Genomic DNA, 23,807 nt, shown 5'->3' with positions numbered 1-23,807 from the left:
GGATGATTGACTGATCTGGCCTTGTAACACTAACCAAATGGCCTTGCTGTTCTGGTACTGCGAACGGCTGAATGCAAGGGGAAACTACAGCTGTAATTTTTCCCGAGGGCATGCAGAATTACTGTGTGATTAAATGATGATGGCGTCCTCTTGGGTAAAATATTCCGGAGGTAAAATAGTCCCCCATTCTGATCTCCAGGTGGGGACTACTCAGGAGGACATAGTTATCAGGAGAAAGAGAACTGGCGTTCTACGGATCGGAGCGTGTAATGTCAGATCCCTTAATCAGGCTGGTAGGTTAGAAAATTTAAAAACGGAAATGGATAGGTTAAAGTTAGATATTGTGCGAATTAGTGAAGTTAACATCGAGTATAGATTTAATTGTCAGGAAGTCGTTTCTGAAAGTATTTGTATGGAGTGTAGCCATGTGTGGAAGTGAAACATGGACGATAAATACACTCCTGGAAATGGAAAAAAGAACACATTGACACCGGTGTGTCAGACCCACTATACTTGCTCCGGACACTGCGAGAGGGCTGTACAAGCAATGATCACACGCACGGCACAGCAGACACACCAGGAACCGCGGTGTTGGCCGTCGAATGGCGCTAGCTGCGCAGCATTTGTGCACCGCCGCCGTCAGTGTCAGCCAGTTTGCCGTGGCATACGGAGCTCCATCGCAGTCTTTAACACTGGTAGCATGCCGCGACAGCGTGGACGTGAACCGTATGTGCAGTTGACGGACTTTGAACGAGGGCGTATAGTGGGCATGCGGGAGGCCGGGTGGACGTACCGCCGAATTGCTCAACACGTGGGGCGTGAGGTCTCCACAGTACATCGATGTTGTCGCCAGTGGTCGGCGGAAGGTGCACGTGCCCGTCGACCTGGGACCGGACCGCAGCGACGCACGGATGCACGCCAAGACCGTAGGATCCTACGCAGTGCCGTAGGGGACCGCACCGCCACTTCCCAGCAAATTAGGGACACTATTGCTCCTGGGGTATCGGCGAGGACCATTCGCAACCGTCTCCATGAAGCTGGGCTACGGTCCCGCACACCGTTAGGCCGTCTTCCGCTCACGCCCCAACATCGTGCAGCCCGCCTCCAGTGGTGCCGCGACAGGCGTGAATGGAGGGACGAATGGAGACGTGTCGTCTTCAGCGATGAGAGTCGCTTCTGCCTTGGTGCCAATGATGGTCGTATGCGTGTTTGGCGCCGTGCAGGTGAGCGCCACAATCAGGACTGCATACGACCGAGGTACACAGGGCCAACACCCGGCATCATGGTGTGGGGAGCGATCTCCTACACTGGCCGTACACCACTGGTGATCGTCGAGGGGACACTGAATAGTGCACGGTACATCCAAACCGTCATCGAACCCATCGTTCTACCATTCCTAGACCGGCAAGGGAACCTGCTGTTCCAACAGGACAATGCACGTCCGCATGTATCCCGTGCCACCCAACGTGCTCTAGAAGGTGTAAGTCAACTACCCTGGCCAGCAAGATCTCCGGATCTGTCCCCCATTGAGCATGTTTGGGACTGGATGAAGCGTCGTCTCACGCGGTCTGCACGTCCAGCACGAACGCTAGTCCAACTGAGGCGCCAGGTGGAAATGGCATGGCAAGCCGTTCCACAGGACTACATCCAGCATCTCTACGATCGTCTCCATGGGAGAATGGCAGCCTGCATTGCTGCGAAAGGTGGATATACACTGTACTAGTGCCGACATTGTGCATGCTCTGTCGCCTGTGTCTATGTGCCTGTGGTTCTGTCAGTGTGGTCATGTGATGTATGTGACCCCAGGAATGTGTCAATAAAGTTTCCCCTTCCTGGGACAATGAATTCACGGTGTTCTTATTTCAATTTCCAGGAGTGTATTTACAGCTCATTATTGATTATTCTAAGTGTCTTCCACAACATGGCAACTGGTTAATAATGCATGTGTACACACACTGTTCTACGTATACATACATTTGTACCAAGAACACATGTGCCTCGTACTAAATGTAAATGGTCGAGTTACATGGACTTTTATTTACAAAACGTGGAATCTAAATTCATTCATACATCATTATGTGGACATCAGAATTGAAAACCATTTTAGATGCTGCTCATTAAATAGTGGTGTGTGTATAGTCTTTAATATTGTTTATCCAGGATATACTTGCAAGTAAGCACCAACATTTAGCAGAATGCCTATTTCAAATGGACCAGTATATAATGTTTGCCTGTTGTTGTCTTTTCTATTCACGAGAGAGAGTTTTGTGTGATTACTGATGAGGTCTCTACCTCCTACAGTTAATATATCCATCTCGATACTTTTTTTTATTCTCCAGTGACAGCGGGTCTGTCAACTTACTATGTGACTTGTAATGTGTTTGGTGAATGGAAGGCAGGATGTTGCTGTCGGGTAGTAAGCTGAGCAGAATGTCTCTTTCATTTCAAATTTTTAACAGAAATTAAGTCAACCAACGTGATTCCTGGCTTCTGGAGCCAGCGACAGTGCTACTATGGAATAGTTCTCGGTGGTGTGCAATCAGACATCGAAAAAGACTGCTCTCAAATAGAACTCTGAATGAGTTATAGCAACATTGCATATTTGGCATGTAGAAATACTTCTAACACCATAGAACAATAAAGTTCTATGTACTGCAACGATTGAAACAATTTATTCTAATTTTATAATGTACTTTGAAAGAAAAACACATTCCATGAAACACCGGTAAATATTTTATGGACAATGCACTTCAAGCTGTAAAACTAATTTTCAGTGACTTAAAAATTCGCTCAACTGGCACATACTGCCACACTCGCAACCACACACAATAAAAAAGAAATCCAATTGATAATTAACACAATTATCCACTTATCGAAAACATGACTAACGAAGATTGATTACACACAGCGAATCTTTCATGTCGCCAGAAATAAAAATTGCTGTTGACAATAGGTAAATGTGTGTGCCATTCAGAATTGAGTAGTAACATGTAACATCTCAGTTTAGCGGTTGATGGCATCTTAGCATTCGTGGGGAGAGCGAATGGAGCGGAAACCGACAATAACTCAGACACCTCGGCGAGGACAGACTACTGGCATCTCCAGTTAGTGATGGCAGATGACCACATCGTCTGCCATGATTACCTTAGGTCTAGCTTAAATACCTTCCATTTGAGAAGCCCCAGTCTCATTGTCTGGTCATACTGAATGAATCTGATTCTGACAGCATGCCAGTCTTGCCAGCTACAGCGTAAACTATTTCTGCAACTCATTATGTGCTCCCGCTGCCTGAGTGAAGACTGTTTGCAAGACATCTGCCAGCTGGCTGTGATGGAACGCAGCCACTGTAAACTACTGATGCTATTGCTTACACCCGAGATTGACAGAAGACGTCGTGAAGACGGCCATATCGAGAGACTTCAAGCTAGTGACTTTAATCCGTTAGGAGAGGTACCTGAGTACCACCCACCAGGCTCTACATGCTACAGTCACCATAGCTGTAAGTTGTATGCTATTTTGGGGGTCCGGGTTTTCAGGATTCATGACAATCGCCATCCACGTTACACTTTTGTTACATGTCACTCCATCTTCAATATCATGTCTGCGCCGGCGTCAAATCGCTGTTGAGTCGGGACATAACATCCACAGCCGCCATGACTGCGACAAACAAAGCATTTGCAGCCAGGCATATGGCAACAACAAATTTTCCTTACACAGGTGTGCAATCAGTTTTTTTAAGAATAATCACTACAGATGATATTAAATCGAATCGATTCATTTATCCAACGTACACAAAACAGAGTCCAAGTAACCTCACGTCCCTCTGACATTCTGGAAGAGTACCTCAACGTTGAACGAATCAGTTTAGGGGGAATAAGAAGAGGAATGTGGCATCAGTGGAAATCTGGATTGAGGCAGGGGGATGCTAGGGTAGTCCCTGCAGTTGAGCAAAGCCGTTCTGCCAGGGTGTTGCAGCCAGCAGGAGACGCAGGTCAGAATGCCGTCTTTGGTACAAAAATGCGCAGAAAAGTATAAGGAACAATGTTATGGCAGAGCAAGGGGGATATCAAGTGGGACGAGACGTGAAACGGAATGTGGACTGTAGTGTGACGCATGCTACGGTAATGCATGGAGCTGTACAAAGCCTCTGTGCACAGGGGTTCGTCGTAGTAAGCGCATCTACCTATTGAGCAGGAATCCTGCTTTCTGCTCTTGGCCTTGCAAGAGATTCTCATTTTTCACTTCGGTGTACCAATATATGTTTGAAACTTATAAACTTGCCTGGAACCACATATCTTCATATGATCTATATGTATACGTCTTCATTTGAGGTCTGGGCATCGTGGGGAGAAGTTCAGTATTGCCATAAACAAAACGTTATAATCTATTATTCTGAATTAACAGGGTTTGGGAGTAGTAACTACAATGTAGCAAACTGACTAATAATTTATCATAAAAAATTACTTCTTCTGATATATTATATACAATCCTTTGTTGTTTATTACACTTTTGTACAATACTTCTTGCAGTACCCATATGAGTTTTTTTATTTGCAAGAACTTATTGTTTAATAAAAATTTGTAATTATTTGCTACTTCCATAGCGTTTTTTACTTAGATTTTCTGAGATCAGATTTGTTTGCTGTATTTTCACACACACACACACACACACACACACACACACACACACACACACACACACGCACACACACATGCACACATATTCGATCATTTTCTCAGGAGATATGATTGTAGTGGATGAAATTTAAATACCTCACAGTATTCAATTAACAACAGTATTACACCCTGCTTTTGTGTTAGAGGAGTGGTGTGCTACGAGAGAAAGTAATCTTTTGTCAAAAATTTAATGTGTTTAATCCAGTAGGTGTAATCACTTAATGAAAATAGGATGTCGGCTCGTTTCGTAAAGAACTTTATTGTTAGAAATTCGCTTAGACACACTTCTCCAGCTCCTAAGAGATATACGAATTTTGGAGTAACGAGCATATCTCCCAATGTAACCACATTACTCTGAATCTTCATACTTCTTTGAGAATGTTTTAATTGGCATTTCTGAAGACGAAACATGTGTAACCGAGGATTGCACGAGTCAGACATCTGTCTACTCATAATGAAGAGTGATCAGTTCCTCATCAAACATCGGATATTGCCAGGTGCACACAAGGGATATTTCCTGTAAATACGTATTTGTTGTGAAATCATTTTTTCTTTAATTATTACATAAAATTTTTGTATGTGTACCAGTATAGGAAACGGTTAATGAAACAGCTACGTAATCCAGTCTGGTTATCTTTAGTTTTTCATTAATAACACTATTTAATCCTTTTAAACTGCTGTTACAGCTCTCTGGTCAGATCAAGTTTCCTTCCCTTTTTCCGTGCAAGCAGTAACTCTCAATTCTCTTCAGCTCCTATCGGTGGGTGACCTGTCACATGTTTGTCCTTGGTAATGCTTGATTTTTTTGTAACTGCCTTGTGCAAAGACGTCTCTGGGTTCTTAACATCACTGCCTTAGAGACTAGTGTTTGCCCTATGATTCTGTTGCAGCTGGAGCATTTTTTATTTTATTATACTTCATATTTGTGGTATACAGTTAGGAAACTAGTAAATTTACAGTTCATTTACCTATTCTTTCCATAGCATTAATCGCTTGGGAATATTTATATAAACCTACATACTTTCGACAGAGATTTTAGATGTTACTGAATGTACAGGTCATTCCTCCATTCATTCATTAGACCATAAAGATTTTTTTTTAAAGCACAATACGATGGATTAGCTTCTTACAAGTCGCACGTTTACAGCAATTGAAACGTCCCCTTAGAAAAATTATACGTGACGAAATTTGACTTTCAAAAATCCCTACAAGAGAATGGCCCTGACTAAATCAACCAATACAGTTCACAAATCACTTACCTCACAAACATCTTCGTTACTCAAACTACTGCCATACAGCGAGCACAAGTACTGCTAGCTAAATAAAAGATTCAAACTACTGAAGGCACTAACTACTGATAGACATAATTAGCAAATGAAAGATTTTGATAGAGAACAAACAATGTATTTACCTTAAAAGTGTTCAAAAGTCATAATATATACAGCAGTTCATGACATCCATTCTTACAAATTTACTGTCTCTGATAGACGGACGTCCCGACCATCCGCTCTCAAAATTCCGCCATTTATCTCCCCACATCCACCACTGGTGGCGGCTCACCTCCAACTGCGCAACGCTACACACTGTTCACAACCAACTGCCCAACACTACAATGGCAGACAACAATGCAAACTAGCCATAGACTGCACACAGCACAGCCAGTGATTTTCACACAGAGTGTTACGTGGCGTTACCAATAAGAAAACCTAAACAGCCTACTTACATAGCCCCCATGCTCCCCACAAAAAATTTTACAAATTGTTTTGGGTAGTGGCCAATAATGATTTGATGAATTTTTTCCATAATTACAATAACAAAGATATCAAATGCACACAGTTATTGATGCAATTTTGGTCAAAAGCTAAAATTTTCTCACAGTCCATAGAGACAGTCTTGATCATTCATCACATTAAAATTGCAGTGTTTTTTTTTTTTTTTTTCTCAAAGTCTGAGCAGTAAAAGAGAATGCATACGGAAGTAGTGGATTTCCGTGCAGTCTTGAAGATATAGTGTTGTGCTTCCAACGGAAAGAAAGAGCTGACTCTTGACATGCAGACAGGTAATGGGTCACAACAGAGCAAACCCACCGCAGAGTCAGTCGAAGTTTTGAAGAATATTGGTAGGTAGGTCATCACAGAGTAGACCCACTGTAGTCCTGGTAGAGATTACGGCATTGGTGGGCCACCAGAGGTGCAGACCAGTGCAGTCCTTGTAGAAATAATGGTATTGGTGGGCCATCAAAGATCCAGATCCACTGTAGCCCTTGTAGAGATAATGGTATTGATGGGCCATCAAAGAGGCAGACCCACCATAGTCATTGTAGAGACAGCCAGCAGCCATCTATTGCGACTGTGCAGGTGCACAATCATTATCGAGGAGTCTTGCGGAGAATATAGCACGTCCATAAACCACAACTAGTGCACGCACAAAAGTTTTTGGAATTGTCCTTAGAAGTCTTGCAGACAATATAGCAAGTCCATAAACCACCACTTGTGAACTCACAAAGTTTTTGGAATTGTCCTTAGAACCAGCAGTGCTGTTAACCAGTCCCTTGCTGAATTATCAACAGACGTGCAAACACTAACAGTCCCTACTTCTCACATATTGTCCATATACTATGACCAACAGAAACGTGTGCACTGAAACGAATGCTTACAAGTTACTTCATTTGCTGAACTGGTGTCCAATACGATTTTATAACATGAGAATACAATTCCAAAGATACAGAAAACATCACTAAAACTTAATACTACAGATAACATTTGTAGTAAAACAGGCTTTACAAAAGAATAGAAATAAACATGCACATCAGTGTTACAAGAATTATGACATAAGTACATACATAAAGATCAGAATAACTTTTGAAACATCAGCTTCACAAATGAGCAACAAAACAGAACAGAATAAATAATGTCTCAACATCTTTGCAAAGTAAATAACATATTATCAGAAAAATTCTACAACGAAACTCTCATCAGATAAACACATCAAGACCGGAAGAACACAAATACCCAATGGTACACATACACATAGTGGGATAACACAAGGAAAGGACAGGGTTTGTTTTACTGCAGTATTTTCATTAATTCCAAAAGGTCCTATCTATACCTGCTTTCTGTACTTTTTTCATATAACTTCTCAATGCATTTCTTCCAATTCATCGCAACTAATTCTCTTATATAGTCTACCCCCTCTTAAGCTAACTTAAATCTACTGAGCTCAGATGCATAAACTAAGGGACGAGGCAATGCAGCAGCACAAAAAAATTAATACAAACAGCAATGACAAAAAAAATGCAAATTGTCAAAGCAAGCGGAATTATAGAAATTAGCAAAGCAAATACAACTAATATGAGGCAATGAGCAGCAACAAGAAAAATAAATCAGTAGTAAAACTGGCTTAACAGAGTAATACAAAGTGAAATTTAGTAGCACTATGCCTGGAAACTGCAGCAGCAAATGCAATAACTAATATCTGAACATGACAAAGCTCAAGCAGAAAAAATAGTACACTAAAGACAACAATGCAGATAAGGAAAATGTCTATTCACATTTTAATGTCTATGTCACTAAAGTGGTGCACCACAATGTACTCTACCATAAAAATTACCAAGTACTTGAAAAGAAAATTATGTATGCAGTTACTGTTACTAGTCCCTTCTTATTGTTCTTTTCTTTCCAAGTGCTCCTTTTCTTTTTTTTTTTAATGTGGATCATAAAATTATATTCTAACAGATCTGTTGACAGAAAGTGTTCACATTAGCAAATGCATTTAATTTTATTTTATAAAACCAATGATGCAACACACCTGGAAAATAGATATCACATAAAATAAGCAACTATGCACAAAGTAAAGCAGGTATCATATAAAATAAGCAACTATGTACAAAGTAAAGCATAAAAATATCATTCAGTAGTCATGAGGGATTTCATAAGTTAGTAGATATTCTCTCAATTCTCGTAGAAAGACACTTGTCAAAAGCAGGTGTGGAGATGTACGAATATTTCCCATCAATTCATTAGCATTTCAGTAAGTAGCACAAAGTACGAGTAATCATATGTTTCCAAGTAATGGCGTGTCATATTTGTGATGCTTTGTACAAAGGAATGTCAATAGCGAGGTTAATGGCCTCATTTTTCTCCACCTGTGCCTCTGAAAGGCACACACTAATGGCTTTTTTCCAGACGACTGTCGCACAGTTGGGTGCTTACAGTGCATTACGTCAAGGTGACCTACCTTCCTTCTCTAAACTTATTTCAGCACCGTTAGAGTTTAAGATTGCTTTGTAGTCATTCAAAAAGGCTACTCCCAATATAATGTCTGTCGACAATAATGGAACTATAAGAAAGTTCATAGAGAAGCTATGGCTTAGACAAAAGAATTCTAAGTTGGATTTTTGGCGTACATCTACACTTTTTCGAAAGATTCCATCTTGTAATTTAATCTTACGTAACGGAAGTGTGGGGCAATCGTTCGATTTGTTGCATTTGCTAAAGGCTGTTTCACTAATTACTGAAATGGGACTGCCAGAGTCTAGTACTGCCGTAAATTTTACGTTATTTACTGTAATGTGAATCACAGGATATGCAATGTTGTTATGTTTTACGTCATGTCCCTGGAGTAAGATGTCCCTAATGTCTTACATTTTTCCATAATTACTAGCTACGGCAGCAGCATCGTCAGTTTCATAAGTACGTTTTGCGGCTGCCCGTGGTATGAGTCATTGCCTATTGTCTCTTTGATGGCATGCGTCGTTATTGGGATTTGGAGACCTAACTTCTACAAATTCCCCTTGTAGAGAGGGCCCTGCCCTGTTTAAAACCCGCCAGTTCTGATGCAATTCAGGTCTGTCGTTACGATTATATAGTCTGTCGTCAAGTTGGTAGATTCCATAGTATCTTTTCTGTTAGTCACGTGGTGGAGAATTTCTCCCTGAATCGTAATTGTGCGCTGGACTGTTGCGTCTAAAGTTATTCTGTCTCCCTTGATAATAATTATTTTGGTTCCCATATTGTCAGTTTCTCTGATTGTCTCTGTGATAGTCTCTACTGCAGAGAGGTGATAATTCCCTGTAATTATTACTACTCTGCCAACGATAGTCATACGGGTGGTGTCTGTTTTGGTCACGATTTGTGTTGTGGGAATAGCCTCGTCATGTCCAGTTATTATTTCTTTCATCACGGAATTGCGACTGATGTGACCTGTAAATGTTGTGTTCCTGTTTTCGCGTTCTGCGATTGTCAGGGTCAATTTCTAATTCTTGCAAGAGTCCCTGAAAAGCTTCAATGTCGTATTTGCAACGTCCTGCCAAAATTATATGTCGTAAATGTTCAGGTAATTTCATTAAGCAAATGCGGATGAATTCTGAGGGGCTGTATAGGTTTGACAGGTACTGATTCTTGTGCAACATGTCTTCAAAATATTTCACAAGACTGGAAAATTCAGATTGTTCGAAATGTTTCATGATTATGATGCTATGTTTTACTTGGTCTTGTGTAGCTTGAGACCAATATGCTGAGAGGGAGACATGATAAAATTCTCCTTCACTGTGGCAATCGTGAATGACCAATCGCATTGTTACAGCTGGTTCATTCTCTAAACAGCCACACATAAATTCTAATCGGTGCTCTAATGACCAGTTGGGAGGAAAACAATGATAGAATTGATGATGCCACACTTGTGGATGAATGTCGTTGCCGGAATTCTTAAATGTTTTTAATTTACGTGTAGTAATAAACAGCTTATAGTCAAAATCATCATGTTGGCGAGTCGCATATCGATCATTGTTACTTCGTTTCGGTGGTTCCATCTCAAAATTCGGTGTACCTTGCCAATTTCTTTCATAATTTCCGAAGTACCCCGTGTTATTATTTTGTGGCTGTTCCGTATTTCTATGTCCCTATTCCCGTATTGGAGCGCGAGTGTCCTCTGAAATACGTAATTTTTGTATTACCTGTGTCAGTTGATCTTGTACTTCCCGGATTTCTCTTTGGTGTTGCGTATTAATTTGATTTTGATTATGTTTGAATTTCCTAATTTGTTCCCTCTCTTCTGTGTGACTAAAGACTGCCAGTTTTGTGTCATTCACATTATCATCTACCTTCGTAGATAAATTATTTAGCTGATCCGAAAGTTCAACTACTTTCTCTGATAATGAACTAATTTCCTCCATGTGCCTTTCTGAACCAATTTTCAGGGTATCTACTGTGTACTTTAAGTTTTCCTGAGTTTTTGCAAGTTGCGTAACCGAATCGGTAGATGCAACTGAGTCAATTTTAGCTTGCAAAATCTCATGATTTTCATGATCAGTAGTTTGCAGTTCTTTCATGGCTGCTTCGTTATTCTGTAATGCATTTTCATGCAGCGAAAAAATAGGTTGAAAATACTCAAAAATTTGTGTTATACGTCATTCCAGACTTTTTGACATTTCGATTCAATGTTATGTAACTCAGTAGTTAAATCTTCACGTGTTTGTTCAAGTACGGTGTCTATCTTCATAAGATTTTCTTCCATTGTGTCTTACTTTTGAAGCTTTTGCTGTGTTTGTCTCTGATTTTGATCCATTTGTTGCATTAATTGCAATAATAATGCATTAGTGTCTGGAATCTGTTTCTCTATGCTTTTTGGCAGTGCATTTTCACCGGCAACATTCACATTTTGACGAGCAGAAAATGTGTCTTGACTCATTTGAGAAAACGGTGAGGACCCAAAACCTGAGTCTACAGTATTTGCAATATTGTGTTCAGTCATTTCGGATTCCTCAGGCGAGCTGTTGCCGAACGATCGACCGATAATGCTTCCCTGTTCAATACTTGTTTCACTGAATACACCATTATTTGCCGCCTGCTCCATTTCCATACGCTCAATTACCAAATCACTATTTCGAATGTCTGTTAATTCATTACACAGTGGTGCTGATTAGCTACGCTCGTTGTCACTACTATTTCTCAGTTTACTTTGGAGCCTAGTGTTACGTTTTTCACACGCCATTATTGTCACAATATTTCACACGATAACACAGAAAAGGACAATTTGAGGAGGAAAAATAAGAGAACTCATTAACATAGCACTGAAAATAATATCTAGTTAATTGCAAGCTCAGCTGCGAAATACTTGGTGCAAATCTACATCCATGCCACAACTGTTTTACTGTAAAACAATGAAAGACTCCAACTAAAATAGAGATTCTCTCTACAATTAAACACTAACAATAAACAAAAGCTACACTAATTACACAAACTACAAGAAAAAATCAGAAGATTCCAGTGAGGTATCCTCGGCTAAGGGTCGGCATATGAAACATCCCCTTAGAAAAATTATACATGACTGTGCTTAAACTGACACACAATATTTTTTAGCGTAACGCAATCTGACTTTCAATAATCCCTACAAGAGAATGCCCTCACTTAATTAACCAATACGTTTCAGAAATCACTTACCTCACAAAAATCTTCGTTACTCAAACTACTGCAATACAGTGAGCGCCAATACTGCTAGCTAAACAAAAGATTCAAACTACTGAAGGCACTAACTACTGATAAGCATAGTTAGCAAATGAAAGATTTTGATAGAGAACAAACAACGTTTTTACCTTAAAAGTATTCAAAAGTCATAATATATATAGCAGTTCATGACATCCATTCTAACTAATGTACTGTTTCTGATAGGCACACGTTCAGACCATCCGCTCTCAAAATTTCGCCATTTCTCTCCCCACATCCACCACTGCTGGCGACGCACCTCCAACTGCGCAACGCTACGCGCTGTTCACATCCAGCTGCCCAACACTAGAATGGCAGACAACAATGCAAACTAGCCACAGACTGCACACAGCACAGCCAGTGATTTTCATACAGAGCGCTACGTGGAGTTACCAATAAGAAAACCTAAACAGCCTACTTACACAATGTATTAACGTTGGTTATTCATGGTGTTGTCGCACATGTCGTGTTGATGTGTGTGCCATGTTGTTATTTTCTGGTGTTGACCGTAATGAAAAATGCGAAAAGAAAGTAATTAAATTCGGAAGTGTGTAAAATGTGTGTGTAATCCTTATAGTAAAGTCACTGTTCCCCTTGGTATGAATAAATGAAACCAAATCCACATACACAAAATTTAAACTTAGTGGCTTATCACCATGTTATGTGAAATGAACTTGAATACAACCATTTTGTATATTGAAAAGAAGCTATCGTTTAAGCTAATAACTATTGTCGTAAGTCCGATGCACTCGCGAATTCTCAGAAAACTAAATAAAATGAAATGAATCTGAATGAATTTAACGTTTAATCTAGAGATTGATTATGCACACTGTAAACTGAATGCAAATGCGCATATGCTGTGTCTTACCGTAATCTGGAAACTGGATCCAAAAATTCAGTTTCGGCCAAGTCATATCCGAAAATTTTTGATTGTTTTCAAAACAATGGTTGGTAATTGTTTCTCTGGTTGTTGTTGATTGTCATGGAAAAGAGGACAGATTGTACAATACATGTAACAAAGTCCTAACACGCAGTCGCCAATATAAATAATAATAATATTCCCACATGTGAGGATGAGAATTCAGATCATATAGTTAATAATATTTGAAAATAATAAGATTAAACAATATTATTTTCCCACACATTGTCTGGCGTGTGAACAACGGCATTGGCAGCTGATGTTGTGCGTTTTCTAAGTATTTTTGCATGACTATGAAGACTGACCTACGGTTCCTTTATGCTAGGGCTTTATAAATTTCCATCAGTTTGTACACAGACCTCTGCCATGTCGCAGCCGCTTACATCCTTGTTAACATCATTAAAATGAAAAAAGAACATAGAGATTACTGAAACCTATATTCAGGAAATTACCTAAGCACATTAATTATGAACTGGCATTTCGATATAAATAATAATTGTTGCCTGACATACAGTATATTAATGTAAATGAGTACATCGATACGCCTCTTCAAATCTGCCTGTGTTCAGTACGTAATTAAATGTGTCAGCGTTATGGAGCAATGACTAAATGCCTCCGTACAGAAACAGGTTATTACACCACTCCAAATAGCGCGACAGGTGTCAGAGCTGAAGTACAGCATTAAAAAATTTGCGGTTTTTTCTCACCACAACTACATATTATGTCTTTGGCAGCGCGAAAAAAATATATTATCGCTTTCGTGTGCAGATGAGCACTTAAATATTGTTTTCGGTGGTGAGCAATCAGAAAATGGCTAACAGTTGGCTCTGAAACATATAACTATGAATAAAGTGGCCTAATCTAACTGACACACTCCTTATGACAACATAGCATATTTGCGCAGGTAGAAATATTTCTAATATTCCGTATACACCATAGAACAAAGAAGTTCTATGTACTGCAATGATTTAAACAATTTATCATAATTTTCTATTCTGCTGTAAGTGAAAAACACATTCCATGAAACACCCGAAACAGTCAGCCTTCAATAACATAATTAAACTCTCTGATGAACAATGCACTTCAAACTGTATAACCAATCTGCTGTATGCTTTGTTAGGGGTCTGGGACTTCAGCCTTCATGACACTCGCCATCCACGGTGCACTTCTGTTACATGTCACTCCATCTTCAAGAGTGCTGTGTGAGCTGCATTCACTGATGGTGAGCCACTGCATGTCTGTGCCTGAAGACTTCCGTTTTGCCTATCTGCGTCACAACGCTGGTGAGACCCGACGTGGCAACGCCCACAGCCTCTATAGTGCTCCATTCGCATAGTTGACTATGCACGGGCCTGCGACTCGACGCTCCTGAAACACAACTACTTGCTGCGATGTGATGGAACTAATGCATATCCCATGTGTGCAACAGATGGTTCTTAACTTAGCGCAAAGTATGTAAACAGCAATAGCTATTAATAGTAAGTTTTGCTGTCAGGCATTAAGACATTTATTCTTTGGTGGTGTTACCCTTGATATTAAATGTACGGAAATTGTCTTATGGATTAGCTTCTACACTGGTATTACAGTGAGTTATTTAATTCTTAAATTAAAACCTTATTTTAGGTGAAGATAGTGCTGAGATATTTGCAACTATCAAAGAGATATTGGCATGGTGCCTAATCCATAAGATCCACTTTAAACTGTACATGGCACATATACTGCCCAAACCAATGAATGGCATGCATAATACCCAACTATTACAAATTGACGGAAGTTTCCATCAAGAATGGCATGACTGGAACAAACAAACCATTTGCCTGGCGGCAAATGGCAACAACAAATTTTCCACACATAGTTGTGCAAACTATTTCTTCAGAATTATCACTACAGATGAAATTAATTAAAACAAAATCGAGTTACTCATGTGAAGTACGTAAAACAGAATCCAAATAACCTCAACTCCTCTAATGTACTGGAAGAGTGTGTCAACATCGAACGAATCAGTGTAAGGGGTAAATCAAGATGCATGGGGCATCAATGGAAATCCGGACTAAGGAAGGGGCCAAGCTAGGGTAGTCTTAGCAACTGTGCAAAGCCGTTCTGCCAGGGTGCTGAAACGAGAGGGAGATGAAGGTTCGAATCCCAGGCTTGGTACAAGTACACGCAAAACTAGAAGGAACAAATTTGAAAGTTGTAACTAATGTTATAGAAAGGCAAGGGGATACGTAGTGGTATCAGGAGTGAAAGGTTAATTGGAGCGAGGAGTGAGTTAAGCTGTGGCAATCCAAGCAGCTGAGCAGAGAGACTCTGCTTAGGGTGTCGTCGTAATTACCGCATCTGGCTAGTGAGCATTAGACATTGGATAGAATCTTTGCCATGGTAAGATTCTCATTTTTCACATCAGTCTCTCAATATATGTTTGACACTTAAAAAGCTGCATGGAACCATATAGTTTCATTTGATCTACCATGTCGGTTTCCTCATTTGAGGTCTGGACATCGTTGTGGAGAAGTTCAGTATTGTCGTAAACAAATTATTGTGAACTATGACTCTAAAGTAACAGGGTTTGGAAATGATATTACAAATTAACTAAATGATATTAAAAATTAACTAAAATTTACTATAAAAAATTACATCTTCTGATATATTATATGCAATCCTTTGTTGCTGATTACATTTTTAAACAATACTTCTTGCATTACAAAAAGATTTTTTATTGACAATAAGTTATCGTTTATTAATAATTTGTCATTATTTGCTATTTCCATGGTGTTTTTTACATAGATTTTCTGCGATAAGATATTTTTGCTGTATTTATACACAATCACACACACATGCACACACACACACACACACACACACACACATACTAGTGACTGAAATTCGAATACCTCAGAGTCTTTAGTAAACAACAGTCTTAAATTCTGTTCAGAATGAGAGGATTGGTACTCTACAAGTGAAAGTTATCTTTTTTTCAAAACTTAAATGTTGTCGAAACAGTAGGTGGAATCACTTAATTAAAATACGTAGATGGCTTGTCTGATTAAGACCTTGATTGTAAAAATTCACATCGAATGCTGAGACACACTTCTTCAGCTTCGAACAGAAGAATGCATTTGGAGTAACGAACATGTCTCCCAAATATAACCTCATTGATCTGAATCTTCATTTTTTGAGAGTGTATAAAATGACATTTCAGAAGACGAAACAGGTAAAATCGATGTTTCGTGAATCAGACATCTGTATCTAAACAACCAGTACCAAATATAATTAGGCAGACGGTTAAGTAACCCATTCTGCCTATCTTCTGTTTTTTTTTCATTAATAACGCTATTTAAGCTCTCCTGGTGAACTACTACTGGAGATCATTCAGACAGATCAAGCTTCCTAACTTTTTTCTCTGGAGCAGTATCTATCGTCCTCTTCAGTTCCTATCGGTGGGTGACCTGCCTCTTGTATGTCCATGGTAGTGCTTGATTTTTCTAACGGCCTAGTGCAAAAACGTAATATTAATGTAATATTAAAGTAATTATCCTCAAACTGCAAAACTGAGGCCAGTACTTCAGGTTTCACTGCTGCAAGTGCAGACGCCTAATTCTTCACTAAGATCCCTAGTGGCCAATTCCCATTACTGGAGTGTCAGTTAAGTTGATTATAAATGACCAGATAAATATCCAGAAATGGCCACTGGTTCTTTACGAAATGTTGAAGATCACTTTACATGAAATGCGCGTTATTGTGACCTTAACGACTGAAGGAAGTAAGTTCAGAGTTTAACGTCCTGTCGCTGGCGATGCCAGTGATATAGATTTTCATATCTGATTTGACATGTGAAAATGAGAGATGATTTATGATAGTTACATTTCTGGAAGCACGAAGTGAAGAATGGCTGTGGAAAATGCTTGGAATTGCCTTATGATGTACAAAATACGAGGCCTGTTCAGAAAGTAAGCTCCGATTGATTGCCAAATTGAAACCACAGTGAACATCAGAAATGTTTTACTTCTAACAATTAGCTACACCTTTCAGCTACTTCTCTACGTAGTCGCAGTTCTGACTTAGACTTTTGTCATAGCGTTGTACCAACTTTTCAATAGCCTCATCATAGAAGGCAGCCGCCAGTGCTTTCCGCCAATTCTCCACGCTGGCCTACACCTCGTTGTCTGTGTCAAAATGTTGTCTTCAAAGACAGCGGTTCATGCGACCAGAGATGAAACTCAGGGGGAGACAATTGCGGACTGTATTGTGGGTAATCTCACATTTCCATTTGAAAACGATGCAGGAGCACCTTCATTGCCCCTGCAGAATGCGGCTGAGAATTGTCTTGAAGAAGAAACAGCACGACAGTTATGTAATGTTAGCTGCATAGCTTCAGGCGAAATTTCTCACCAGGCCCTCGTACTTGGCGGCAGACACTATTTTCTAGACATCTTTACGCACTCACTGCGAGCTCAGAAATGAGAAGAGCGACGTGATGCTAACTGGGGTTATACTAGAGACACTACCCAACACATCTGTGCAAAGCTTTATCGGATTTTCATAGTCGTTTCCATTTCGCGACAGATCGGAGCTGACTTTCTGAACGCCCCTCGTATAATGACGTCCTAGTATATTAACTGACTTCGCCTTCGGCAAATAATACTTTGATGTTCTAATTCGGTAATTCTGTATTCTCTTCACGGATCAGAAATTAAATTAGTCACGGAATTGCCAGTGAATAAAAGTTTATTTAACGTACCTATTTTAATGTACTTATATCTGATCTAAATATTTTAAATCCTGATTATTCACCACATCAAATGTTGTACTCATTGTTTATTTTCGGAAATTGGTTGAAAATGTGTATTATTATTAACTGATAATTCCTCAACCAAAGAAGTCAGTAGCAGAAGTACATGGACAACTGTTAGTTACTTTTGGATTCTGGATGGAATCTGTCGCTTTCTTGGGTGACTCTGGCGTTAATTAATGTACACCACAAGAGTCATCAGTCCAAACCCATCAGTTTCCTTCTGGATTACCGATTCGTTAATTTATGGTCCATTAAGACTTGTTGCCTCAAACAATGTTCCGGCGTTTGGAAGGAACAAAGGAGACGAACTGTATGGCGTAATGAGTGGCGGTGGACAAATTATTAAAGAGTTCTGGACATGACATTTGTTCAAGGTTTCAAAACAGCCATTAAAGCTTCGGAAAAAATAACCACACAATTGTGGCCTAGATTCCACGAGAGTTTTTAACTTTAAGAATTTGTGACACTAGTTACCGTCAGTAGGCAGAAGGTTGCAATGAGGAAGGAAATCAGGGCGCACTTGGCTGATAAAACTGTGTTTTCGGAGTTAATATTTGAATTCCTTAGGCGGTTTACCGAATAGCGGGAAGAGGGGTGGGGCCGGAGTCGGAATGCGGTGTATGCAATGTGTTCGTCACTATAATTATATGGATATGGTGTGTATCGATGCTGAAGTAATCTCTGCCACTGAAGTGACGCTGCAGCTATGCCAGTATAGCGGTAGAAGCGTGGGAGTGACTCTGTACAGCGACAACAAGCAGGAATTTCGCGTCTCGATGTGTGCACTGTCAATGCAGATAATTTTTCTTTACTTGGCCCTAGACGGTAGGTACCGGGTGGTCTCTTACTATATGTCATCATGTTGTAAGTGTACTGATATCTGAAGTTAGATAAACGAATAAGCTGGGTAAAAACTGTCTACCTTATCAGTGTTGTAGAGTCGCTAATTTCAGATATGGTGTGATGATCATTCTGTCTCAGGTTATGACTTCTTGCCATCAAGCAATGCTATTATCTCGGAAGTAATTTCAAGATGTGGTGCCAAAATTGAGACTCTGGTGTACACATGTACTGTAAAGGCATTGTTTGAGTCGTTGTGCTCCAGTTATATTCTCCTCCACGCTGTGTGGCCAATGTGAGTAAAATTAATATGTGATTTAACTACCATTTGCGCATGTGCCGCTAACTCAGTGGTAACAACTGCTGAGAATGCATTAAAATATATACAATGTATTTACTTGAGTCTGCTTCCCCTGCATTCAAGTATTAGTGAAATAATATAGTTCTGTTTCTGATACTGCATTGTTTCAGGCTTACTATGAGATACTTTGATACTGTATGGAGGAATTATTAACAGTCTTTGATTGTTTATTTTGTATTTAATATTTAAAACAAAGTATTCATAACATTCAGCTGATGTGTTGTTCGACTGTCCGTTCGCATCTTCACAGTCGAAATTTTTTGTTAAGTACTGAACATTAATACTAGTGTCTCGCAGCAGTTTACTGAAACCTAAGGATGCACATCGTAGGTGAATTTTATATATCTCTACTTTCTGAGTTAGTGCTTTTGTAGTTCTCGTTTTCGGTAGCTGTAACCATGACTTTTTGCTTCTGTGTCTCCATAACAGAAGGGTGTATGTCTTTGGATTTTTGTTGTAATTATTTTCAAGTATTCCAAAAGGAATTTTCATCTCTAAATTTAATTGTGAGGAGTAAACCGAGAGAAGTCTAGTAAAATTATGAAAAAACACTCTCGCTGTATATAGATAAACGTTAATTCCTTCACGTAGGTTGTTGCAAAGCAATATTAGTTCTCATTTAACTTGCAATTGGTGACTCTTTCAAATTTGTTGAAAAACTCTGTAGTTAGTCATATACCGGCGTAGGTAGGAACGTTCTGTATATCATAGCCACATCTTTGTGTGCTACATTTTGATAAAATTTATTTTGATATCCACAGTCGTATATGAGAGGTGCAAGACGTGGATATTCATTTCAGGCTGTATTGCTTGTGAACACGATCAGAAATATCATTTTGTTACTGGACTGATTGAATACGAGAGTGATTTTGAGTATAGAAACATGGGTTTAGTGAGGTGCTGACTTTGTTCTCGTCCACATTATTTTAAAAACTCCCGCATCTGCAGAATGAGGATTGGTATAAGCACTATCAGGTGTGTGGGATATATGTGTTTTGAGCTATATGATTACTTTAGGCAGAGTATTTTTGCACTGTTGACTGAAAATGCGTGTTACACTGACGTCATTCAATTACGTGTTAATGTTCTTCCATATACCTATTTACCATTTAATTACATCATGTTACTTTATTTCTCTGTATTAAAATGCCGCTTGTGGTAGAACACATCGTTCTGCATATAAATTATTCTGACCACTGGTTTTTCTACGATCGGGTGTTATTTTAAACATGGTTCTGTGCGGTTCCAACAGTTTGTTGTCAAAGCTATTCCTTGTTAGTAAAAAATACGAAAGTAGCCCATAACATTGTTTACAAAGCAGGAGAGGATGAAGAAATTAAAAGCTCATCAACAAAATGGAAATTATACTGTTAATGGGGATGTACTCCAAGGAAGTCTACATTCGTGACTTCCTGATCATGTTCAGCAGGGGCTGCAGGAACAGAAGTGCATGTGCTCTGTAGGAAAAAAGTGTTTGACATTTGCTGTATCAACAGTAAATGATAAGACCTCAGAGTTCATCTTTGTTGTCACATCTGTCCGCTTATTTATTACAGAGTACGAGGTAGTTCCTGATGAGAATCGATAGTGAGGTGCGACAGACTGTCCAGAGTCCTCGAGATCACACCAGAATTTACAGCTAGGGGAAGAGCCCGAAATGGCGGCGGATCAGAGTTCAAGCGGCTATCTTCATAAATTATTATTTACATACATTATTTCGGGTTTTTTGTATCCCTCGTTTTTGTAACAGGCTTACTCCTAACCGAAGTCAGCTTTATGATACTAGTTGCTACATTGTTAGTCATGAAATAAATATATATGTTTATATCACCGCCACGAATCAGCCGATGGTTGAAAAATATGTAGGAGCTCAAAAATCAACATTTATTTTTGTCCATGGCCGTTGCATACAATCGTGATTGTTGACCATTAGAAAGAAAGCGGCAGAGGAATAAAAATCGATATCGAAGTATATTTTTGTGCGTAAGAAGCCACGTAATGTGGGAAGATAACTATTTCTTGAGAAATGGGACACAAGCTCGGATATTGATATGGTGGGAAATCAGTGGCGTCGTTTTTTTGAAAGGAACCATTCTGACATACTCTTTAAGCCACAAACGAAATTCTCACAAAGTCGAATGAGATATGATATCTCTCTACTCGAAGTGAGAAAGGCTGTACCGTTCATTATGAAGATTTGTCTTCAGTAAAACTTAACAGAATGTCGTCTCTGCCATGATTACTTTAGGCAGAGTATTTTTGCACTGAAAATGCGTGTTACACTGACGTCATTCAATTACGTGTTAATATTTTTCCAAATACCTATTTACCATTTAATTACATCATGTTACTTTATTTCTCTGTATTAAAATGCCACTTGTGGTAGAACACATCGTTCTGCATATAAATTATTCTGACCACTGGTTTTTCTACGATCGGGTGTTATTTCATCGTGAAGTCACTCAAAAAATATAGAAAATCTCTCCATATGTCTTCCTCAGACAACTGATTAAAAGATAGTAAGTATATAAGTATTCGAAAGAAGCAGTAGGAAAGTAAATGGTAGCAGGATATGTGAAACGATACAGTGACATCGGAATTTGCTGTTTGCAAGATCTGAAAGCTGTGAAGCGATGTTAATCGTTATTCATAGTTCTTCTCTATTTATAGGAAGAGCGAACGGATATTCGTCTTGTTGCAACACCTTTGGGGAAGTGCAGTGCAACTGAAATTAATAGTGGTATTAGCTCTCTATGGCCCATAACGTCTCTGTGCATGAGGTTCAAGTCTATATTACTTCCTGCAAAAGTGTTTATTAACGTGGCTTGTTTCTATTCCTCTAGAACCATCTTCAGATCTGCAAATTTCGCTTACAGGAGGCAGCATGTGAAGGTTGCTGTGTGCGAACGGGCTACTCCTGAAACCGAAATTTGCATATCTGAAGATGGTTCTAGAGGAACAGAGACCAGCAACTTGAATTACATTTTTGCAATCAAGACGGATTATAAGTTTAAAAAGTGATTGCGGTATTCCACCAGACATTACGTCTGTTTTTGCAAAATTCGAGGTTCAAGGCATTTAAAAACAATTTATTTCACTTCTTCTTCTAAGGAGAATGTGACATAATTAACTTCCACTTGGAAGAATGTACTACATATATAACTAATATGTCATTTATGCTAAAAAACAAAACAATTAAACATTTCTCATGTTAAGTACGTATGTGTACCTACGTGGAGCTGTTAGTGATATGTGAAGCATCGACTCTTTCTCTGTAAGTCGTTCCTTGTGTGACATTCCCTCTAACAGAAGGGTGAGGGACAAGGTTGTAATTCGAGACAATTTACACATTTTCGCTTCTAGCCGGCTGGGTATTTGATCTTTAAATTATTTCCTTATTTCTTATCCACTTTTTATGTGCTCCAGTCTTTTTCTGCATTTTAAATGCATTTTCCAAGCCACAACATTGTCTTGTGTTAAATTACTACTTACTAAGGTGCACGACCAACGCAGTATTCGGAAACCGTCAGTACTTTATATAGGATGTCTTTCCTAAGAGACGCTACGCGCCCTTTCTCTAGAGCTGTACCACATATTTGCCATTTCCGTTTTGAATTGTGTATCTAGACTCAATCCTAACAAATAATGCTCATCTAGTCTTTCGTATGACGGCCAGTGTCTACAGAAGGCGTCAGTTTCAAATATATTTAATGTATTATACAGGACTTAAAGGTGTACATCTCGAAAAAATTACAAATGCTGCTTTATTGAGAAAAAAAATATTCCTTTCCAGCATGTGCCTAAATTGAGTTGTACTAATGTTAATAAGTATTATCAGCAATTTCTAGAAAATCGCTTCTGTAGAAATTTGTCTTCTAATTGCGGATTTGACAAGTACTGCCCCTAAGACGTGTGTGAAAATATCAACTCCATTGTGGTGGTGAGCCTTGGCACTTAATTTCCCTGGACACCTGTCTTTTCGTTCCCTCGCCTCTACTACAGTAACACACAACGCAAAAAAAAGGAAGGGAAGAAAAAAGCAAATTAAACGACCCAGTATGGTAACCAGTTTTACTGAATGCTGTATTTGTAATGCTGATAATACGTATGACACAGCGAACGATCACAGATCCTTTCAAGTACAAGGAAAGTCAATCTGCTGCTAGTTGATGCAACCACAGTACACGGAACGGAAAATCAGGAGGGAACTTAACGATAACATTCGATGATGCCATTGGGTGTCTAAACATATATATATGGAAATATAACGCAGAGAGCGGTAGTAGTTTTTGTCGAGTACAATGAAGGCTGCTTTGTTGCTTGTTGCTGGTAAGTATCGGTAGAATTTATTATCTTTCATTCACGATAAGCATATTTTTCTTAACTCCATTTTACATTATTTCTCATCTATTGATCCGTGTGAAATGCTATATCCATGTATTGAAAGATGGTTGTATAGCGGAAAGAAAAAAAAAGTTTCCAGTAGACTTTAAAATGCATATCTTATTCCGAATGAGAACTTTTTAATCTTCGCTACTGTGAAGCTTATCTCGTCTACTGTAAGCTGTTTGCTATATCGAATCTTCAGCAGAGTGCATTAAGCAACTGAGTAAAGCACTTAGACCACATTACATTCTTGTATCATAAGAAAATACTCACATATACTCTCCTGTGTATAAAACTGTTGCACAATAAGTGCTTCACGATGGAATTTAGACAGTTACAACCCGATCGTTAT

General features: G+C 39.1%; 3 protein-coding genes across 6 annotated transcripts in view; all 3 read left to right on the top strand.

Moving 5' to 3' along the window:
• Positions 1 to 23,807, top strand: part of LOC126457692 (uncharacterized) — a 92,795-nt gene that overhangs the window by 21,311 nt on the left and 47,677 nt on the right. The gene's annotated exons all lie outside the window — the stretch shown is intronic.
• The window catches only part of LOC126457693 (uncharacterized), a 294,532-nt gene that overhangs the window by 262,912 nt on the left and 7,813 nt on the right, over positions 1 to 23,807 (top strand). The window lies entirely within an intron of this gene.
• LOC126457690 (uncharacterized) overlaps positions 23,259 to 23,807 on the top strand; it is a 358,927-nt gene continuing 358,378 nt past the window's right edge. Inside the window, exon 1 of one of the 3 annotated variants that reach the window (XM_050094216.1) lies at positions 23,259 to 23,398. In XM_050094216.1, coding sequence (XP_049950173.1) covers positions 23,371 to 23,398 — 28 coding nt within the window. In that variant the 5' untranslated portion in view covers positions 23,259 to 23,370. The remainder of the gene's footprint in view (positions 23,399 to 23,807) is intronic. The other 2 variants (XM_050094215.1, XM_050094208.1) reach the window with 2 other exon arrangements.

Source organism: Schistocerca serialis, chromosome 2, assembly GCF_023864345.2.
Source record: "Schistocerca serialis cubense isolate TAMUIC-IGC-003099 chromosome 2, iqSchSeri2.2, whole genome shotgun sequence".
NCBI lineage: Eukaryota > Metazoa > Arthropoda > Insecta > Orthoptera > Acrididae > Schistocerca > Schistocerca serialis.
The sequence above is the reverse complement of the archived record's forward strand: the minus strand, read 5'-3'. Positions and strand labels throughout refer to the sequence as shown.